The sequence below is a fragment of the Hyla sarda genome, chromosome 3 (genome assembly GCF_029499605.1).
Source record: "Hyla sarda isolate aHylSar1 chromosome 3, aHylSar1.hap1, whole genome shotgun sequence".
Lineage (NCBI taxonomy): Eukaryota > Metazoa > Chordata > Amphibia > Anura > Hylidae > Hyla > Hyla sarda.
The window spans coordinates 254,162,919-254,179,724 of NC_079191.1; the positions used below are offsets into that span (position 1 = coordinate 254,162,919).

The window sequence follows — 16,806 nt, forward strand, 5'->3', positions numbered from 1 at the left end:
CAGGTAATAAGTATGTGTCTACTGCATTTTTCGCTCCTCAGTGCACGAACAATAGACAACATTTGAAAATGTTCCACCCAAAAAGATGTACAAAAAAGACACGAGTGACATTGCTCAAAATTATGCGTCAAAAAATAAACATCTGTGGTGTCCCGGCACTGCATCTTCTACGGTACCTATGTATGTGTGGGTCCCCATAGCCAGAGTCCCTGGGACGTAGGGATCCCTGTTGTGTAGCCTACCCCTTGTCGCCTCTATTCCAACTAATAGCCTAGTAATTTATGTAAGGGTGATGTAAATATAGTAATATATGTAAATAAATGGTTAATTATCGGTTCCATAGCGTTGCAGAACCTGCGGGTCACGTGACTAGGTAAACTCTATGGTATTCTGCTTAAGGACCTTTGGAGGCCTGGTGACGTATGCAATCCCATTACTCTGTGTAATGGTGAATGACAGATGTTCGGACCAATCGGATTCACCCCGCCCCCTGCCCATATAAGGGAGCGGTGGCCATGTTTTCTCTCTCTTGTTCCTTTGCTGTCAAACGAGAAGGATCTGCGCAGCAACTATCGCAGTGAGTTAGGCCCGAGCCTTGCAGCAACGGCTGAGTCATTCAGAATAGAGAGTGTATCAATCCCCAGACACTCTGCAGCATCACCGGACCTAATATAACCCCTAAATCCGGACGGATCAGCAAAAATCTACCCTAAATTCAGAGACTTTCTAAATAGCTCAAGGTCTGCAACAACTGTCAGTCACTGAGCGATATAAGGACTGTTTGTATGAGACTGTTACTGTGCCTTGGATGTATCACAAGCACTTAAGTAAAGTTGTTCAAGTTCAAGTTCAATCTCCTTGTGGACCTTCAGTCATTTCATGCACCTATCGTTACTGGGAAGGGCAGCGATAGGCCGGAGCATTATCTCAGCATACCAGCCCTCAGCCTGGTGTCACGAACTATAGGGTTAACATTAACCCCTCATATACCGATACCATACCACCACTACCATACACCCCCCAAGGGCTACCACACATCAAAAAGGGGTAAACTCAATGATAAATCTCCCCCATTATGTACATATAAGAATAAAAGATATTTGTTAATACAGTCATATATAAAACCTAAAAACATATAACAACCTATCATTAAGGTTTTATTATTGCTGATCAGAATATCATAAAGCAGCAACCTGATTTTTATTGTAGAGACAGTAAATACTGGCGTCTCTGTGGAGGATCGCAAGGGGAAAAACACTTGGAGGTGCTGCCAGGCTGATCGTGCTCCCAATGCAAAGCACAGAAGCGGAACATACTGGGTCATGGTGGGTATGGGTGACCGCCTAGCAGAGGGACATCAGCATTATGTGACAGGAGTTGTGATCTAGTATATCATATCCCTTATATACTAGATCACAACTTCTGTCACATAATGCTGATGTCCCTTTGCTAGGCGGTTTCCCATACCCAGAATCAAAACCTGTGCAGAGGGAAATTTCCCCAGTTGCCTATAGCAACCAATCAGCTTGCTTCTTTCATTTTTAACAAGACCTCTGCAAAATGAAAGAAGCGATCCCATTGGTTGCTATGGGCAACTGGGCAACTTTTCCTTTGCACAGGTTTTGACAAATCTCCCCCAATATGTATATATTTTTATTACACCTGCCCTGTATTATAGGTGATTTCGCAGGCTTCTGATGTATAAATGATGTCAATATCTGTGAACCAATCATTGGACCCTTGAATCGTGTTGTCCATCTGTATTGCTAAATTAATCTTTATTACTTTATTGATCCATCTCGGTTAATATAACTAACCCTTCAAACAAGAGAGCGCCTGAAGACATCAGCTTTTTAGCTGTGTATACAGCACTTCTGCATGTATAACTTATGGAACACATATACAGTATAACAATTAATTTTAGCATGTATTGAATAAAAGAACTTATGAGTCAAAGTAAAGTTTTGAGTCAAAGTAAAGTTCTAGCATTACCAGGACTCAACAACTTTATTGCTTTCAGTATTAGCAAAGCTAACCAAATGTTCCCAATTACTTTGACTAAATGCTAGAATAATAAGAAAGGTCATGTAAACTCATTGGGGGAGATTTATCAAAACCTGTGCAGAGGAAGAGTGGTGCAGTTGCCCATAGCAACCAATCAGATTGCTTCTTTCATTTTCCACAGGCCTCTTTAGAGGCCTGTGGAAAATGAAAGAAGCAATCTGATTGGTTGCTATGGGCAACTGCACCACTCTTCCTCTGCACAGGTTTTGATAAATCTCCCCCATTGTCCAAAAAAAAAAAAATGTACAAAGAAGTTGTTGGAATCAAACAAAGCTTTATATGTGTGAAAGGATTGATGATTTATGTAAGTGATTACAATACCTGAGTGAACAGATATGTTTTTTGGGAAAACTGTAAAGAAAGCTCTAGTACGCTGTTGGGTGTATACAGATATGATGGGGCGTGGAAGCATACAGGTTCTGTATGGCATCCTTTAGCACATTTGCCCAGAAATGTTTTATTTGGTTTTATAGATGTTGCACACTCATATGTTGCTGAATGTAGAGTCCAAGCTGGTCCCATTAATGCTTAATTGGTGATAACCAAGGCTGAGAAAGTGTTGTCATCTGGTGAAGATATTCCTGGAAAACTCTAGCAATGTGTGCATGAGCATTACCCTGCTAAAAAGTACCAGTTGGAAGTTAGAGGCAACACGTGTGGTTGAAGGATGTCTTGAACATATCACTTAACTGTCGGCATCCCTATCGCTGCTATGGGTGACCAACTGTCAGATACAATGACTCCCTTCACAATCACATTAACAGTTTGGGAAGTTTGTCGCTCTGGAGAAAAGATTGGATGGAAGGCCTACATACTAGGCCCTACCTGTCATCTGATCTTGACTGTAGTCAGAACCTGGGTTCCTCACTAAAGACCATACTGTTGCAGTCCGGGTTTCTTGTTTATAATACCACTCCGCTAGCTGTCAATGGTAGGATGGCAAAAATTCTTTGAAACAACCGTCCTGCTTCTCTTAATCCAGTGGATGCACGCTCTCTCAACTTCTGTCAGCTGGGAAGAATGTCTTTGAGTGCATTGTAAAGGCATTTCTAGCAGTCAATGATCTCATGCCAAGAGGTACATTTATAAAAAGTAAGAGGGGGAAGCACTTTTATAACCCCCTTGTGGAAAGAACCAGTGTCTAATCCTACCACATCTGTAATCATTTACATACTTGAGACATATATACTGTGTGTGTATATATATATATATATATATATATATATATATACACACCAATCAGACAAGCCCAATTCCCACTTTAAAGAGTACCTTTCATGATCATGTTAAATTTGTAATCCTCCCAGTTCACTGCCCCCATAATGATAAACCACCTCCTGCCTTTATTTTTAATAATTGTTTAGTTTTCTACCTTGATATTGCTTTGTATTTTCTGCTTAGTCTCAGTCAGATTCACAGACTGGGAAGGGGCATTACCCAGTAGGCTTGACATAATCTGAAGCCATACAGGGGAGAACTTCCTCCATCACTTTGCTACGCACAGCCCAGAGCAGTTCAGTGTGTGAGATGAGCTATGATTGGCTGAGGCTGCCCCCCCCCCCCCCTCCCCTCTCTGCATTTCCTGATATTTTACTTCCGCCAGGCTAGCAGGAATCCAAACTCTGTGCAAAAGAAAGGGGGAAATGTGCTCTAGAAAAGTAGGGAGACACCCAGTGGCAGCTTTTTTAAACACAAATAAAACCTAAAAAACTTTTTTTTTTTTTTAAACAAAGTACATTAGAAAGATTCAATAGTACCATTTGTCCTGCACAAATTCCATTCAGCAAAGTTTGCCGAACAGAATTGCACCAGGATTTTGGCAGAAATTAGTGTTCTCCAAAAATAGAATTTCGCCAAAATTCAAGGTCCATTAAAGGGTTATCCACCATAGGGTGATTTTAGTACGTACCTGGCAGAAAGTAATGGACATGCTTAGGAAGGATCTGCGCTTGTCTTGGGGCTAAATGGCTATGTTGTGAGATTACCATAACACTGTGACTAGCTGTTTGTGAACTGGTATTTCCTGATTGACTTTTCTTTTTTTTACTACAAATGCCACAATTCCATCTTCCTTCCTCCCACACATCACCACCCCACCCACTGAAACATAAATGAGCTGCATCCATTCATATCAGTGTGGTTTTCAATCAGGGTGCCTACAGCTGTTGCAGATTGATCTCTTTCCCACCAAGCGATCCCTCCACCCATTGAAGCAGACAAGCTCCCTGTCATCAACTGACTAGTGAGTCAGGTCTCGTCCGCATTGCAAGCTTGGAAAAATCTGAGACAACAGTCATTTTGTATGCTGTTAAAAATAAATATTGGAGTAAAAAATCACAGAACAATTGTGAGAAAACCGTCACACACAGGTACAGACACTATATTATGAACTGCACTAACTTTACAGCCCCTGTAGCATAGTCAAATAAAAAAACATTCCTGAAATACCCCTTTAAGTTTGATGGGATTCTGCCTGCAATTTAACAAAATTTAAAGACAGGTCTTAAAATTTTACGAAATGCAGAATTTTCACAACGGAATTGCCACAGCCGAAATTCTGCTGTGTTAATGGGACTGCGGAATCCTATTAAAGTAAATAGGCAGTACATTTCAGCAGAATTTCCGCAGTAAATTCTGCTAAAATGTCTGGCCTTAGGAATACTCACCATATTCCAGCATTGCAGTCTGGCAAGCAGCATCCTACAAACATAGCTCCACCCTCTTTGTTCAAGCTCTGCCCACTAATGCTAATAAAAACAGAACTGTGCAATCTTCAGGGCCCTGCTGCAATTTAGCAGACTTATCAGGACCCTGCTTCAGTTTAAGGGTAGGGTCATACTATTTTGCAGCATATTTTACTGTATATTTTCTGCAGCTGATTTTGCTACCCATTAACCTTAGAGGGTAGAAAATACACAGCAACAATATATGCAGCAAAATACATCCAGTCTGACCCTACCCTAACACTTTTAACAAAGGCCCACTGACCTCTGGGTCCCTGTGCAGCTAGACAGACTATGGGGCAGACTTATGAAAACTGAGACAAAAGTTGTCTATCTGCTCATAGCAACCAATTAGAGCTCAGCTTTTATTTTACTACAGCAATTTGAGAATTGAAAATCAAGCTGTCATTGGTTTCTATGTACAAATATGCAAAATTGTGAAATATGCTAAATTTTGGCAAACAAATCACCATCAACAGATACCAAGCAATAGTGTACTGAATCTAAAATAAGTCACTGAAACACTAAAACGTAACATCGGATTAAAACGGATCCACCAGGTCCATGGTGGATACATTTTAAAACGATATTCAACAAATGCAAATTGCAAATACATTTTTGTCTCAGGCATTGAGGGGATTTAACCCCTCAAGGATGGATCTCATTTTCACCTTAAGGACACAGCCCTTTTTCGCAATTCTAACCACTGTCACTTTATGCGTTAATAACTCCGAGATGCTTTTACCGAATATTCTGATTCTGAGATAACTTTTTCGGGACATATTCTACTTTATGTTAGTGGTAAATTTTCGTTGTTACTTGCATCCTTTTTTGGTGAAAAATACCAAAATTTCATGAAAATTGGAAAATTTAGCATTTTTCTAACTTTGAAGCTCTCTGCTTTTAAGGAAAATGGATATTCCAAATAAATTTTATATTCATTCACAAACACAATATGTCTACTTTATGTTGGCATAATAAAATGGACATATTTATACTTTTTTGAAAAATTAGAGGGCTTCAAAGTATAGCAGCAATTTTCCAAATTTTCAAGAAAATTGCAAAATTTGAAGGGACAGATGTTACAGAACTACAACTCCCAGCATGCCTGGGCAGTCAAGGCATGCTGAGAGTTGTAGTTTGGCAATATCTGGAGGGCTACCGTTTGGGCACCACTGTAATAGTGGTCTCCAAACTGTGATCCTCCAGATGTTGCAAAACTACAACTCCCAGCATGCTCCGCTGTCTCCACCGATGATCGGTGGTCCCCACAACATCTTCTTTCCAGGTACCGGCCGCCATCTTCTCCCCACGTTCTGCTCGACATCCAGGGGTGGGTAGAGCGGGGGTTTCCATGGCAACCCCCTGTCGTGCACTGCCATTGGTCAGAACTCATTTTTGACTAATGGCAGGGGATAGGAGGAGATCACAGCACTGCAACCTCGCTCCTATCCCTCAGGATGATCGGGGCCATCACTGACAGCTCCGATCATCCCTATTATCCATGTGATCGGGTCACCAGAGACCTGATCAGCAAGGAATAGGAGAAAATCACATGTCTGAATTGACATGCGATTTTCTCCGATCGCCGACATGGGGGGTCTCAGGACCCGCCTCGGTGATGTGCCGGGATGCCTGCTGAATGATTTCAGCAGGCATCTCAGTCCAGTCCCCAACCAGCTAGTGGCGGGGACAGGAATTCCCACAGGCGTATCCATATGTATGTAAGTCTAAGGGGCTGTCATTGGTCAGGGTCTTAACACTTAAACCCTGACCAATAAATCTCTTTACATGTCCCCAGGAGATGTCATTAAATTTTTATTATTTACAGGTGTGCTTAAAAATTCATGACACATTTAATTCAACAATAGTGTACATTTTAGGTCACTTTAATGCCTTGCGTAATAATGTAGTAAGAGCACATAACAATCACATAAACAGCAGAAAGATGGGCCTTATTTTTTAACAACTGTTTATTTGTTGGCCCATCCTTTCTACCATTCAACCATAATAGCTTATTATATGGATAGACAATCAATGTTATATCCTAGAATATTCATTAACCCCTTAAGTACTCTGTAGGTCCATACAATTAAAATTATAACCTACTTATATACAGTAGGTTTTTTTGAGCCGTGATCTGAAGTTTTTGTCGGTTTTTGGCGCTCCTCTGCTCCTGCATGGATCTCAGGCACCGAGCAGTGAATCGACGATCAGACAACGAGGAGGCAGGTAGGGACCCTCCCCGTGTCCTAACAGCTAATCTGGACACCACATTTTCAACTTTGATCGCCATGTCTGAAGGGTTAATATCGGGCATCACCGCGATCAGTGATGTCCAGTATTAGCCGCGGGTCCCGGCCATTGATAGCTGCCGGGACCGACCCAATATGATGGGGGTCACTGCGTGACCCCGCATTATATCGCGGGGGCAGGATAAGCAGGGCTCTGTGCAGTCTCGTGGCTTGTCAATCATTCTGCTGCATGAGCCAGGAACATGTCACATAGCCTTAAAGTACACAGTCCTACTTTTCCTCAGTGCCTGCTTGTTCTCAGTGTACAGAGCCCTGCTTGTCCTCTCTGCACAGAGCCCTGCTTGTCCTCAGTGTACAGAGCCCTGCTTGCCCTCAGTGAACAGAGCCTTACTTGTTCACTCACACTTCCTGTATTTGGTCACATCACAGAGACACACAGGCAATAGCTTCAGGGACCAAAATATACACTTTTTTTTACCCAATTTATATTACAAATATATACATATAATGTTATTGTCTACATAATTAAAAGTTTTGCTAATGACAGGTACACTTTAAATAATACCCAACAACACAGATGTGCATAAGCATTTATCAAGAGCTAAACACTTGCCAGTATTGATGGTCCAGAGGCCTTCTTTGCACCACTCAGCAGATGCCACTGAGCAGACAGAACACTAAAACAGGTGATACAAGCTGGTGTATACTACAGGGGAAGTTGTGTAGTTCTTTGCAGTCTGACCACAGTGCTCTCTGCTGACAACTGTCCGGAGCAGGAGAGGTTTGGTATGGGGATTTGCTCCTACTGTGGACAGTTCCTGACACAGACAGAGGTGTCAGCAGAGTGCACAGTGATCAGACAGAAAAGAACAACTCAACTCCCTCTGGAGCATACAGCAGCTGATAAGTACTGGAAGGATTAAGATCTTTTAATAGAAGTATTTTACAAATCTGTTTAACTTTCTGGAGCCAGTTGATATAAAAAATTTGTTTTCCAACCGAATACCCTTTACATTTGAAAATTCTTTGTTGTCTAGACTAAGACTAAAGTTTGAAGTTGAGTGGACCATCACCTTAGCTGAAAGTGAACCTTGTAACATTATGAACTTTTACATACCAGTAGATCCACCAAAATTGACTGAGAAATATATAAATGGAGGGTTCTTGAATTACTTAGTCAAAGCCTGGATCTACAATGTAACAGGTACTGCTCTATCCCCGTAACCCGGCTTCCGTGCTGCAGACCGGCAGGGTGGCGTTCCCTTCCACGTGCAATAGTAGAAAACGCAAGATGTCCAGCACCAGGAAGGCAGGTAAAAACTTGTTTATTGAGGTACAAAAGTAACAAACAGCATATCAAGGAGCGTAGAGCCTACGCGTTTCAGGCTGAAGAGCCCTTAGTCATGGCATAAAAACTTTACAGCACTGTGTTCTTTTATAGTAAAATGCATTAGAATCACATGATCTGAGCAGCAAAGTAGTGGATCATCTAAAAAATGCGGCATGGAGTTAATCACAAACCAATAAGATTATGATACATCTATAGAGATGGCGTACAATACACAGGTATAAAGGATAACTACAAGATTCAATTACACTGGTACTTATATTGTCATGAGCAATATTGAGATCTGGTTAAATAGAAGGACCGTATTTACTGATTACTTCTGTTATTAAAACGTTAGTATAAGGTCTTGTCTCAAATTTAACCCTTGTGGTTCTCTCGTGCCTAGCATGAATATCCAGAATGATTCCCTATTGAGAACCATTCTTCTTAAGTCCCCACCTCGTCTCGGTTTCCTAACCTTTTCTATGCCCATGATCTGTAATGTATTCATGTTGCCTCCATGAACATCCCTAAAATGCCTGGACAACGCAGAAATATTACTGTTAAAAGACAAAGTATTTTTTGCATCAGATATGTGCCTGCGTATCCTAGTCTTCAGGGAGTTCATGGTACAACCAACATACTGGCATTGGCATGTTGTGCAGGACGCTAGATAAACTACATTTTTTGTATTACAATTTACATAATCCCTCAAAACAAAGGTTTTGGTATTTGAATATGATTTAAATTCCTTATTGACCTGCATGTAGCTGCAAGTGAGGCAGACATTGTGCCCACACTTCCAGTTACCCGCATGAAGCAACCAATTTGTACCAGTATGTTTGTTATCAGTACTGCTAAACATACTGGGTGATAGGATAGATCCCAAAGAGGGACCTCTTTTGGACACCATCTTGAAATTGTCCTGTAAAAGATTATACAAAACCGTGTCTTGATGCAATATAGGTAAATTCTTTTCAATGATATTCCTGATTTTGTGAAATTGTTTGCTGTACTGTGTGATGAAGAAAGGGGGATGAGCCCTATCCTGTCTCCTTGTAGAATCCTTATCTTGGGTATCATGTGCAATAAGATCCCGTCTATCTAGATTGGCCGCTCTATTTCTTGCCTTATTAAGTGTCTCCGGGTGATATCCTCTTTCCCGTAATCTGTTAAAGAGTAGGTCCGATTCATGTATGAATGTTTCTTGTTTGCTACAATTGCGTCTTAATCTGCACCATTCCCCATAGGGGATGTTGCGGAGAACATGTTGGGGATGACATGATGTAGCTTGTAGTATAGAATTCCCTGTATTCTCCTTTCTATAGGGGGCCGCCACAATCCTATTATTATCCACAGAGAAACATACATCCAAGAAGGGTATGCCTTCCTGTGAAAAATTGTAGGTGAAGGAAAGGTTCAGTTTGTTGTCATTAATGTATTGTACAAACTTTTTAAACTCCAATTCCGAGCCTTCCCACACAAAAATGAGATCATCAATATATCTCCCCATCCATTTGATCTGTTTTTGGTATGGATTACTGTTTGAGAAGATCACCTCCTCTTCCCACTGGCTCATAAAAATATTGGCAAAGGATGGGGAGTATTTCGCCCCCATTGATGCTCCCCTGGTTTGAAGAAAAAAGCGGCCATCAAACATAAAATAATTGTTTTTCAGCAAAAATTCCGTGGCCATTAAAATAAATTCCTTCAAACCAGGGGAGTATCGACTGTATGTGTCCATATGTTTGGCCAAAGCTCTGATACCCTCTGGCCAAGGAATGGATGGATAAAGGGAGACCACATCACACGTGGCCCATGCACATGCGGGATTCCACCTGATACCCTCCATTACTTGTAAGACGTGTTTAGTATCTCTGATATAGCTGGGTGTGACCTTAGTGAGGGGTTGCAAATAGCTATCAACCCAGTCTCCCAGTCTCTCCCCAAGGGATCCAATACCTGCCACAATAGGGCGTAGGGGAGGTGGAAAAACCCCTTTGTGGACCTTGGGGAGAGAGTGGAAGACTGGGGTGACCGGATTCCTGACCATCAAGTATTCTTTCATTTTGTTATCTAAGATACCCATTTGGATACCTTCCTCCAATATTCTATTTAGTGCAGCCTGACAACTACTTGTAGGGTCACTTTTAAGCTGCCTATATGTGGATTGGTCTGATAACATGTTCATATTTAATTTCTCATACAAACCCACATCTAAGACCACTATACATCCCCCCTTATCTGAATTACGGATGATCACATTTTTGTTGTTCTTTAATTCCTGTATGGCTGTTCTCTCTGCTCTGGACAGATTGGAACCATGTGTATTATTTCTACTTTTAACCTCTTCATGTAGTTCCACTAAATCCTTTTCCACTAGTTCCTGAAATCTGTCCAGAGCAGGAGGGCGTGACGCTACAGGATAAAAATCCCTATTACAGGTCATAATTCCTTGTCCCTCATCACAAAAACTAGACGATTCAATATTCAATGCTCTTAATGTAAGTATATTTCTCTGATCAGCAAAATCAACATACGTATCAACATCATTGGTAACTACACCTTCATACATATGTGTGTCGTCACTGTAAGTGACCGTGTCCGGTTCATGTCTTGTAGATTTCGGTATAAGAGAAAAATGTTTGTGCAAAGTCAGTTTCCGTGCCCACCTGTTTACATCCAGTATAGTAGCGAACAGGTTAAAGTCACACGTTGGAACATAATTCAGTCCCTTACTGAGGGCAGATGATTGTGCAGAGGTGATAATAGATGCAGAGAGATTCAATACAGTTTCACTCACTTTTTGTGCGGAGTTTTGGACCGGAGGGCATAGCCGCTTGCATCCACGCTTCCTTCCTCCTCTCCGTGTGCGTTTGCGTGACGAAACCCCAATTGCTCACAATTAACACCAGGTGTAGTTGGAATGAATTTCCGGGACGAAGTGGACAGGCTTTCATTTGATGAGGATATTTCCTGGGCGCTATCCACATCGGAAAAACTCACTCTGCGTTTCACTTTGCGGTTTTTCTTTCGGTAACTCCTCTTTTTGTTCCCATTTCTCAAAATGGATTTAGGTACATTGTGTTCATAGTCCGATGCTTTGTGCATAGCCCATGTGTATATTTCATCCTTCTGATAGTCAAGGGTGTCTCGGTTAAATTTTCCTTTTTTAATGTCCATGATTTTATTTTCCAATTCTGTGGTTTTTTGTGTAACTTTTGATTCTAGTACCTTATAGTTGTCATTGTTTTGAAATGGTTTAAGTTTACTTTTCACATCTTGCATTTCATTTTCGATAGCTTTTAGCTCCAGCGCTTCTTCCTCCATAATGTAGGAAATCAATTTTTGAGAGCACTCGGATAAAGCTGTATCCCACTTATTTTGGAATTGTTGTGAAAAGACTTTGGTAGGTCGTTTTTTTAACCTCAGTCCCCTTGGTATCATAAGTTTCTCATGATAGGTACTCAGTGTTTGGAAATCCCACCATGTCTTGAGTTCCTTTATTTGTAGATTTTCCAATTGCCGCATTAAAAGAATAAGATCTTGTGGAGCAGTGGGAGTCAGATTCCCCAGGTTGGAAGAAAAGACTGACCTGATTTTTTCTGCCCTATCTGTTATAGGGGCAACCATGGCATTTGGTTCCAGGTCCTCCACCGCATCCACCGGTTCCGTCATATGCTGTTCCATGGTTACAGTCAGCGTTGTCCTCTTGTCGGGGAGAGCAGGTAGCGCCAGTTCATAGACAACAATGTAACAGGTACTGCTCTATCCCCGTAACCCGGCTTCCGTGCTGCAGACCGGCAGGGTGGCGTTCCCTTCCACGTGCAATAGTAGAAAACGCAAGATGTCCAGCACCAGGAAGGCAGGTAAAAACTTGTTTATTGAGGTACAAAAGTAACAAACAGCATATCAAGGAGCGTATAGCCTACGCGTTTCAGGCTGAAGAGCCCTTAGTCATGGCATAAAAACTTTACAGCACTGTGTTCTTTTATAGTAAAATGCATTAGAATCACATGATCTGAGCAGCAAAGTAGTGGATCATCTAAAAAATGCGGCATGGAGTTAATCACAAACCAATAAGATTATGATACATCTATAGAGATGGCGTACAATACACAGGTATAAAGGATAACTACAAGATTCAATTACACTGGTACTTATATTGTCATGAGCAATATTGAGATCTGGTTAAATAGAAGGACCGTATTTACTGATTACTTCTGTTATTAAAACGTTAGTATAAGGTCTTGTCTCAAATTTAACCCTTGTGGTTCTCTCGTGCCTAGCATGAATATCCAGAATGATTCCCTATTGAGAACCATTCTTCTTAAGTCCCCACCTCGTCTCGGTTTCCTAACCTTTTCTATGCCCATGATCTGTAATGTATTCATGTTGCCTCCATGAACATCCCTAAAATGCCTGGACAACGCAGAAATATTACTGTTAAAAGACAAAGTATTTTTTGCATCAGATATGTGCCTGCGTATCCTAGTCTTCAGGGAGTTCATGGTACAACCAACATACTGGCATTGGCATGTTGTGCAGGACGCTAGATAAACTACATAAGCCTGGATCTAGGTCAAATAGAAAGACTATTACAAGTGCATTGGGACGGGAAGGCGGACGGCCCGATGCACTGCAGAAAGAATACTTGTCTTTCATAGTGCTGCGGAGGCATATGTACATAGAAGCACTATGGGGGCCAAATAGCGCTATATGTCTGGCCCCACAGCACTTCTATAATCATATTCCTCCGCAGCTCCATGAATGTAAAGTATTCTAACAGCAGTGTATCTGGCTGGGAAGCCGGCTGGCCCAATGCACTGCTGATAGAAAACTTTTCATTCATAGCGCTTCAGAGGCATATGATTATAGAAGTGCTGTAGGGGCCAGACATATGGATATATGTCTTATCCCCGCAGCACATCTATATACAGATGCCGCCGCAGTGCTATGAATGCCAAGTATTCTTTCAGTAGCGCATTGGGCCGTCTGGCTTCCCTGTCAGATGCGCTGCTGTTAGAATACTTTTCATTCATAGCGCTGCCGGGGGCTTATGATAGCGCTGCGGGGGAAACATATATATACACATGCACTGTGGGGGGCATGTGACTGCGCTGCGGTGGACAATACCTATATAAATGCACTGCGGGGAGCAAGACTTATATAGTGCAGCAGAGGACAAGATATATAGAATGAGGGGGCCAGACATATACCCCTCCTCCCCCCAGCAATTCTATATATCTTTCCCCACCGCAGTGTTTCTATTTGAAAACCCTGCCAGGAGCCCTGAATGGCTCCTCAGTACTGGCCATTCAGGGCTCCCGGCGGGGAATTTAAAATTGAAAGTAAAAGTACACTGTACATCACTGGGGAGCACAGCATACCGCCGGCTCCCCTGCTTAATAACTTCTGATTGGATCGGGTCTCAGAAGTGAGACCTGGTGTGATCAATCCCTCAGTCCCTGTACTACTGCCCCTGACATGGAACAGATCAGGAGAGGACACAATGAAATTTAGGGAAGTGCTCCCGTGCTGTGAACCTCCAAGGATAGGTATAAACTGCTGCTTTATGAATATCAAATTTTTTTAACCACACACAACGTGTTTCAAGGCCGAGATTGCCTTTTCATCAGGCGTCTGATGAAAAGGCCATCTCGGCCTTGAAACGAGTTGTGTTTGGTTAAATAAATGTGATATTCATAAAGCAGCAGTTTATACCTATCCTTGGAGGTTCGGCAGCACGGGAGCACTTCCCTAAATTTCATTGTGTCCTCTCCTGATCTGTTACACGCCATCCCGGTGTGGGAAGCCTGCAGCAGCCTGGAAGCATTACACGCAATCTCCTTATTGCCATCTGAGCGTTGTGCCCTCGATATTGCACAACTTTGAAAGGTGAGCACATTACTTACCTTCCCCTCCACATACTTCTTTGGTGGTCTTGCACATGGAAGCGCTCCTGTCTCCATTTGTTTCCTAACATGGAACAGATACTGTTCCATGATGAGGGTAGGATTCACTCGGTTTTGAGTAATTTCCCGACAGCTCAGAGCTTTCGGGTTTTGGTGAAGCAAAATTCACATGTTTTCCTATGAGTTTTTCATCATACTCGGGGTGTTTTTTCTTTTTTTTGTCGGGAACACACCCCTTTTTTTTAGACCTTATTTTGACGGGTTCAAAAAAAACTCTGAGTGATGGTATTTTGTGTCGGGAAATTGTGTCGCACAAAGTGTTGCATGGCCTATGTGGCACAAATTTGGTTGCACAACCAGAGGTTTGACATTCGGGTTGACATTAGTAAATAAGGGCCATTATCATGGCAGCCTAAGGCTTCTACTAGTTCTCCAATGTGGCTGTGACCAAACTACTGCTACAGGCTGCCTACAGAGTGCCAATTTCATGTGTTATTGTAATACTATAGTATTACATTAATCTGTACAAGCAATCAAATTTTTGCTCATACAAGTCACCTGGATGGACTGAAAAAAAAAATCATTAGTTAAAGCATATTTGGTATCACAGACAGCCCTGTAGACTAAAAAATTAAAAACTACAGGGGTCAGGTATTCATTCCTTACTATATTTTTTTACTATATTCCTTACTATATTTTTTTGTTTGATATAAATAGTTATATAACAATGTATAGATTTTGTTTGAGAATACATTTACCTGTCTTAGATTCTGTAGGTAATGCATGTTTTTTCTTGGATTCCTCATGCGCTTTGTGTTTTTCTTTTGGTTCTTCTGGCCCTTTATGCTTTTTCTTGGGTTCTTTTGTCTCTTTATGTTTTACTTTGGAATCAGATGGCTCTTCATGCTTTTTCTGAGGTTCTGTATGCTCCTTAGGTTTTATCACGGGTTCTGCTGGCTCTTTATGCTTTTTTGGGGGTTCAGGCATTTCTTCATGCTTTTTCTTGGTTACTGTTGCCTCTTCATGTTTTTTCTTGAGTTCTACTGGCTCTTCATGTTTTTTCTTTGGTTCTTCTGGCTGTTCATGTTTCTTTTTGGATTCTGCTATTTGCTCTTTATGTTTTGTCTTTTGCTCTGCTGGCCCCTCTGGGTCTTTTTTGAGTTCTGGTGGTTTGTCATGTGTTTTTTTAGATTCTGTTGGCACTACCTGATTTTTCTTAGATTCTAGCAATCCGTCATGTTTTCTCTTGGGCTTTGTTGGCTCTTCTTGCTTTTTCATGGGTTCTACTGGCTCTACATGCTTTTTAGTGGTGACTGTTGACTCTTCGTGTTTTTTCTTGATTTTCTCTGTCTCTCTATGCTTTTTCTTCGGTTCCACGTGCTCTTCCAATTTGTTGGGTTCAGCTGCCTCTATATGTTTTTTGAGGGATTCTTTAGGCTCTACCTGCTGCTTCTTCGGTTCTTTATGCTCTACGTGCTGCTTCTTGGGTTCTTCAGGCTCTTTTTTCCCTTTCTTGTGCTTTGCTTGCTCTACAGGTTTTTCCTTGACTTGACCTGGCTCTACGTGTCTTTTCTTGGATTGTTCTGGCTCTGCATGCTTTTCCTTGGATTTAGCTGGTTCTTCCTGTTTTTTCTTGGGTTCTGCTGGTTCTATATGCTGTTTCTTGGATTCTGCTGGTCTTTCCTGCTTTTTGGGGGGTTTATCTGACTCTTCATGCTTTTTCTTGGGTTCTGCTAGCTTTTTATGCTTTTCCTTGGGTTCTGCTGACTTTTCATGCTTTTTGGGGGTTTCTGTTTGCTTTTCTTGTGTTTTCTTAGGTTGTGCTGGATCTTCCTGCTTTTTCACTGGGGTCTCTATTAAGCAATTACAAATCCATTTCTACTCACCTTCTATTTGCTAATTTTTATCATACTTATAATCACTTTAAAGTGGTTGTCCAGCACTAAAAAAAACTTAGATAAGTGTCTGATTGCAGGGGATCCGTCCACTGGGATCTCCCATGACCTCCAGAAGGGGGCCCCAACATCACTGCTTGGAGTAGTAGACGGCATGTGCTTCATGTATTGTCTATATGAGTGTTGGAGATACTGTATCTCTGGCGCTCCCATAGAAATATCATGAAGTGCATGCTGCCTACCCCTTCATGCAGCAGGGAGAGCCAGGGTCCCATTCTGAAGATCACTGGGTGTCAGACCCACCCCAATCAGCTATTGATAGCCTACCACAAGGGAAAACTACTCATAAAAATGTCCCAGGAAACATATTTAAAGAAACAGCCAGGAAAACTTGAAGGTCATGTGATGCCTGCTCCCCCAAGCATCAAAAATACAAGTAAAATGTATACTGTACAGGATAAAGTGCCTTACCAAATGGACTTACAAGGTACAGTATTTAACCAATTTAAAGGAGTAGTCCAGTGGTGACTCAGTGGTTTACAACTTATCCCCTATCTTAAGGATAGGGGATAAGTTGCAGATCGCGGGGGGTCCGACCCCTGGGGCCCCCCGCGATCTCCTGTACGG

At 41.8% G+C, this 16,806-nt stretch overlaps 1 protein-coding gene across 1 annotated transcript in view; it reads right to left on the minus strand.

The window, feature by feature from the left end:
- LOC130361041 (trichohyalin-like) overlaps window positions 1–16,806 on the minus strand; it is a 275,344-nt gene that overhangs the window by 161,566 nt on the left and 96,972 nt on the right. Inside the window, exon 30 of the mRNA XM_056563601.1 lies at window positions 15,043–16,137. Within this exon, the coding sequence (XP_056419576.1) occupies window positions 15,043–16,137 (1,095 nt within the window). The remainder of the gene's footprint in view (window positions 1–15,042; window positions 16,138–16,806) is intronic.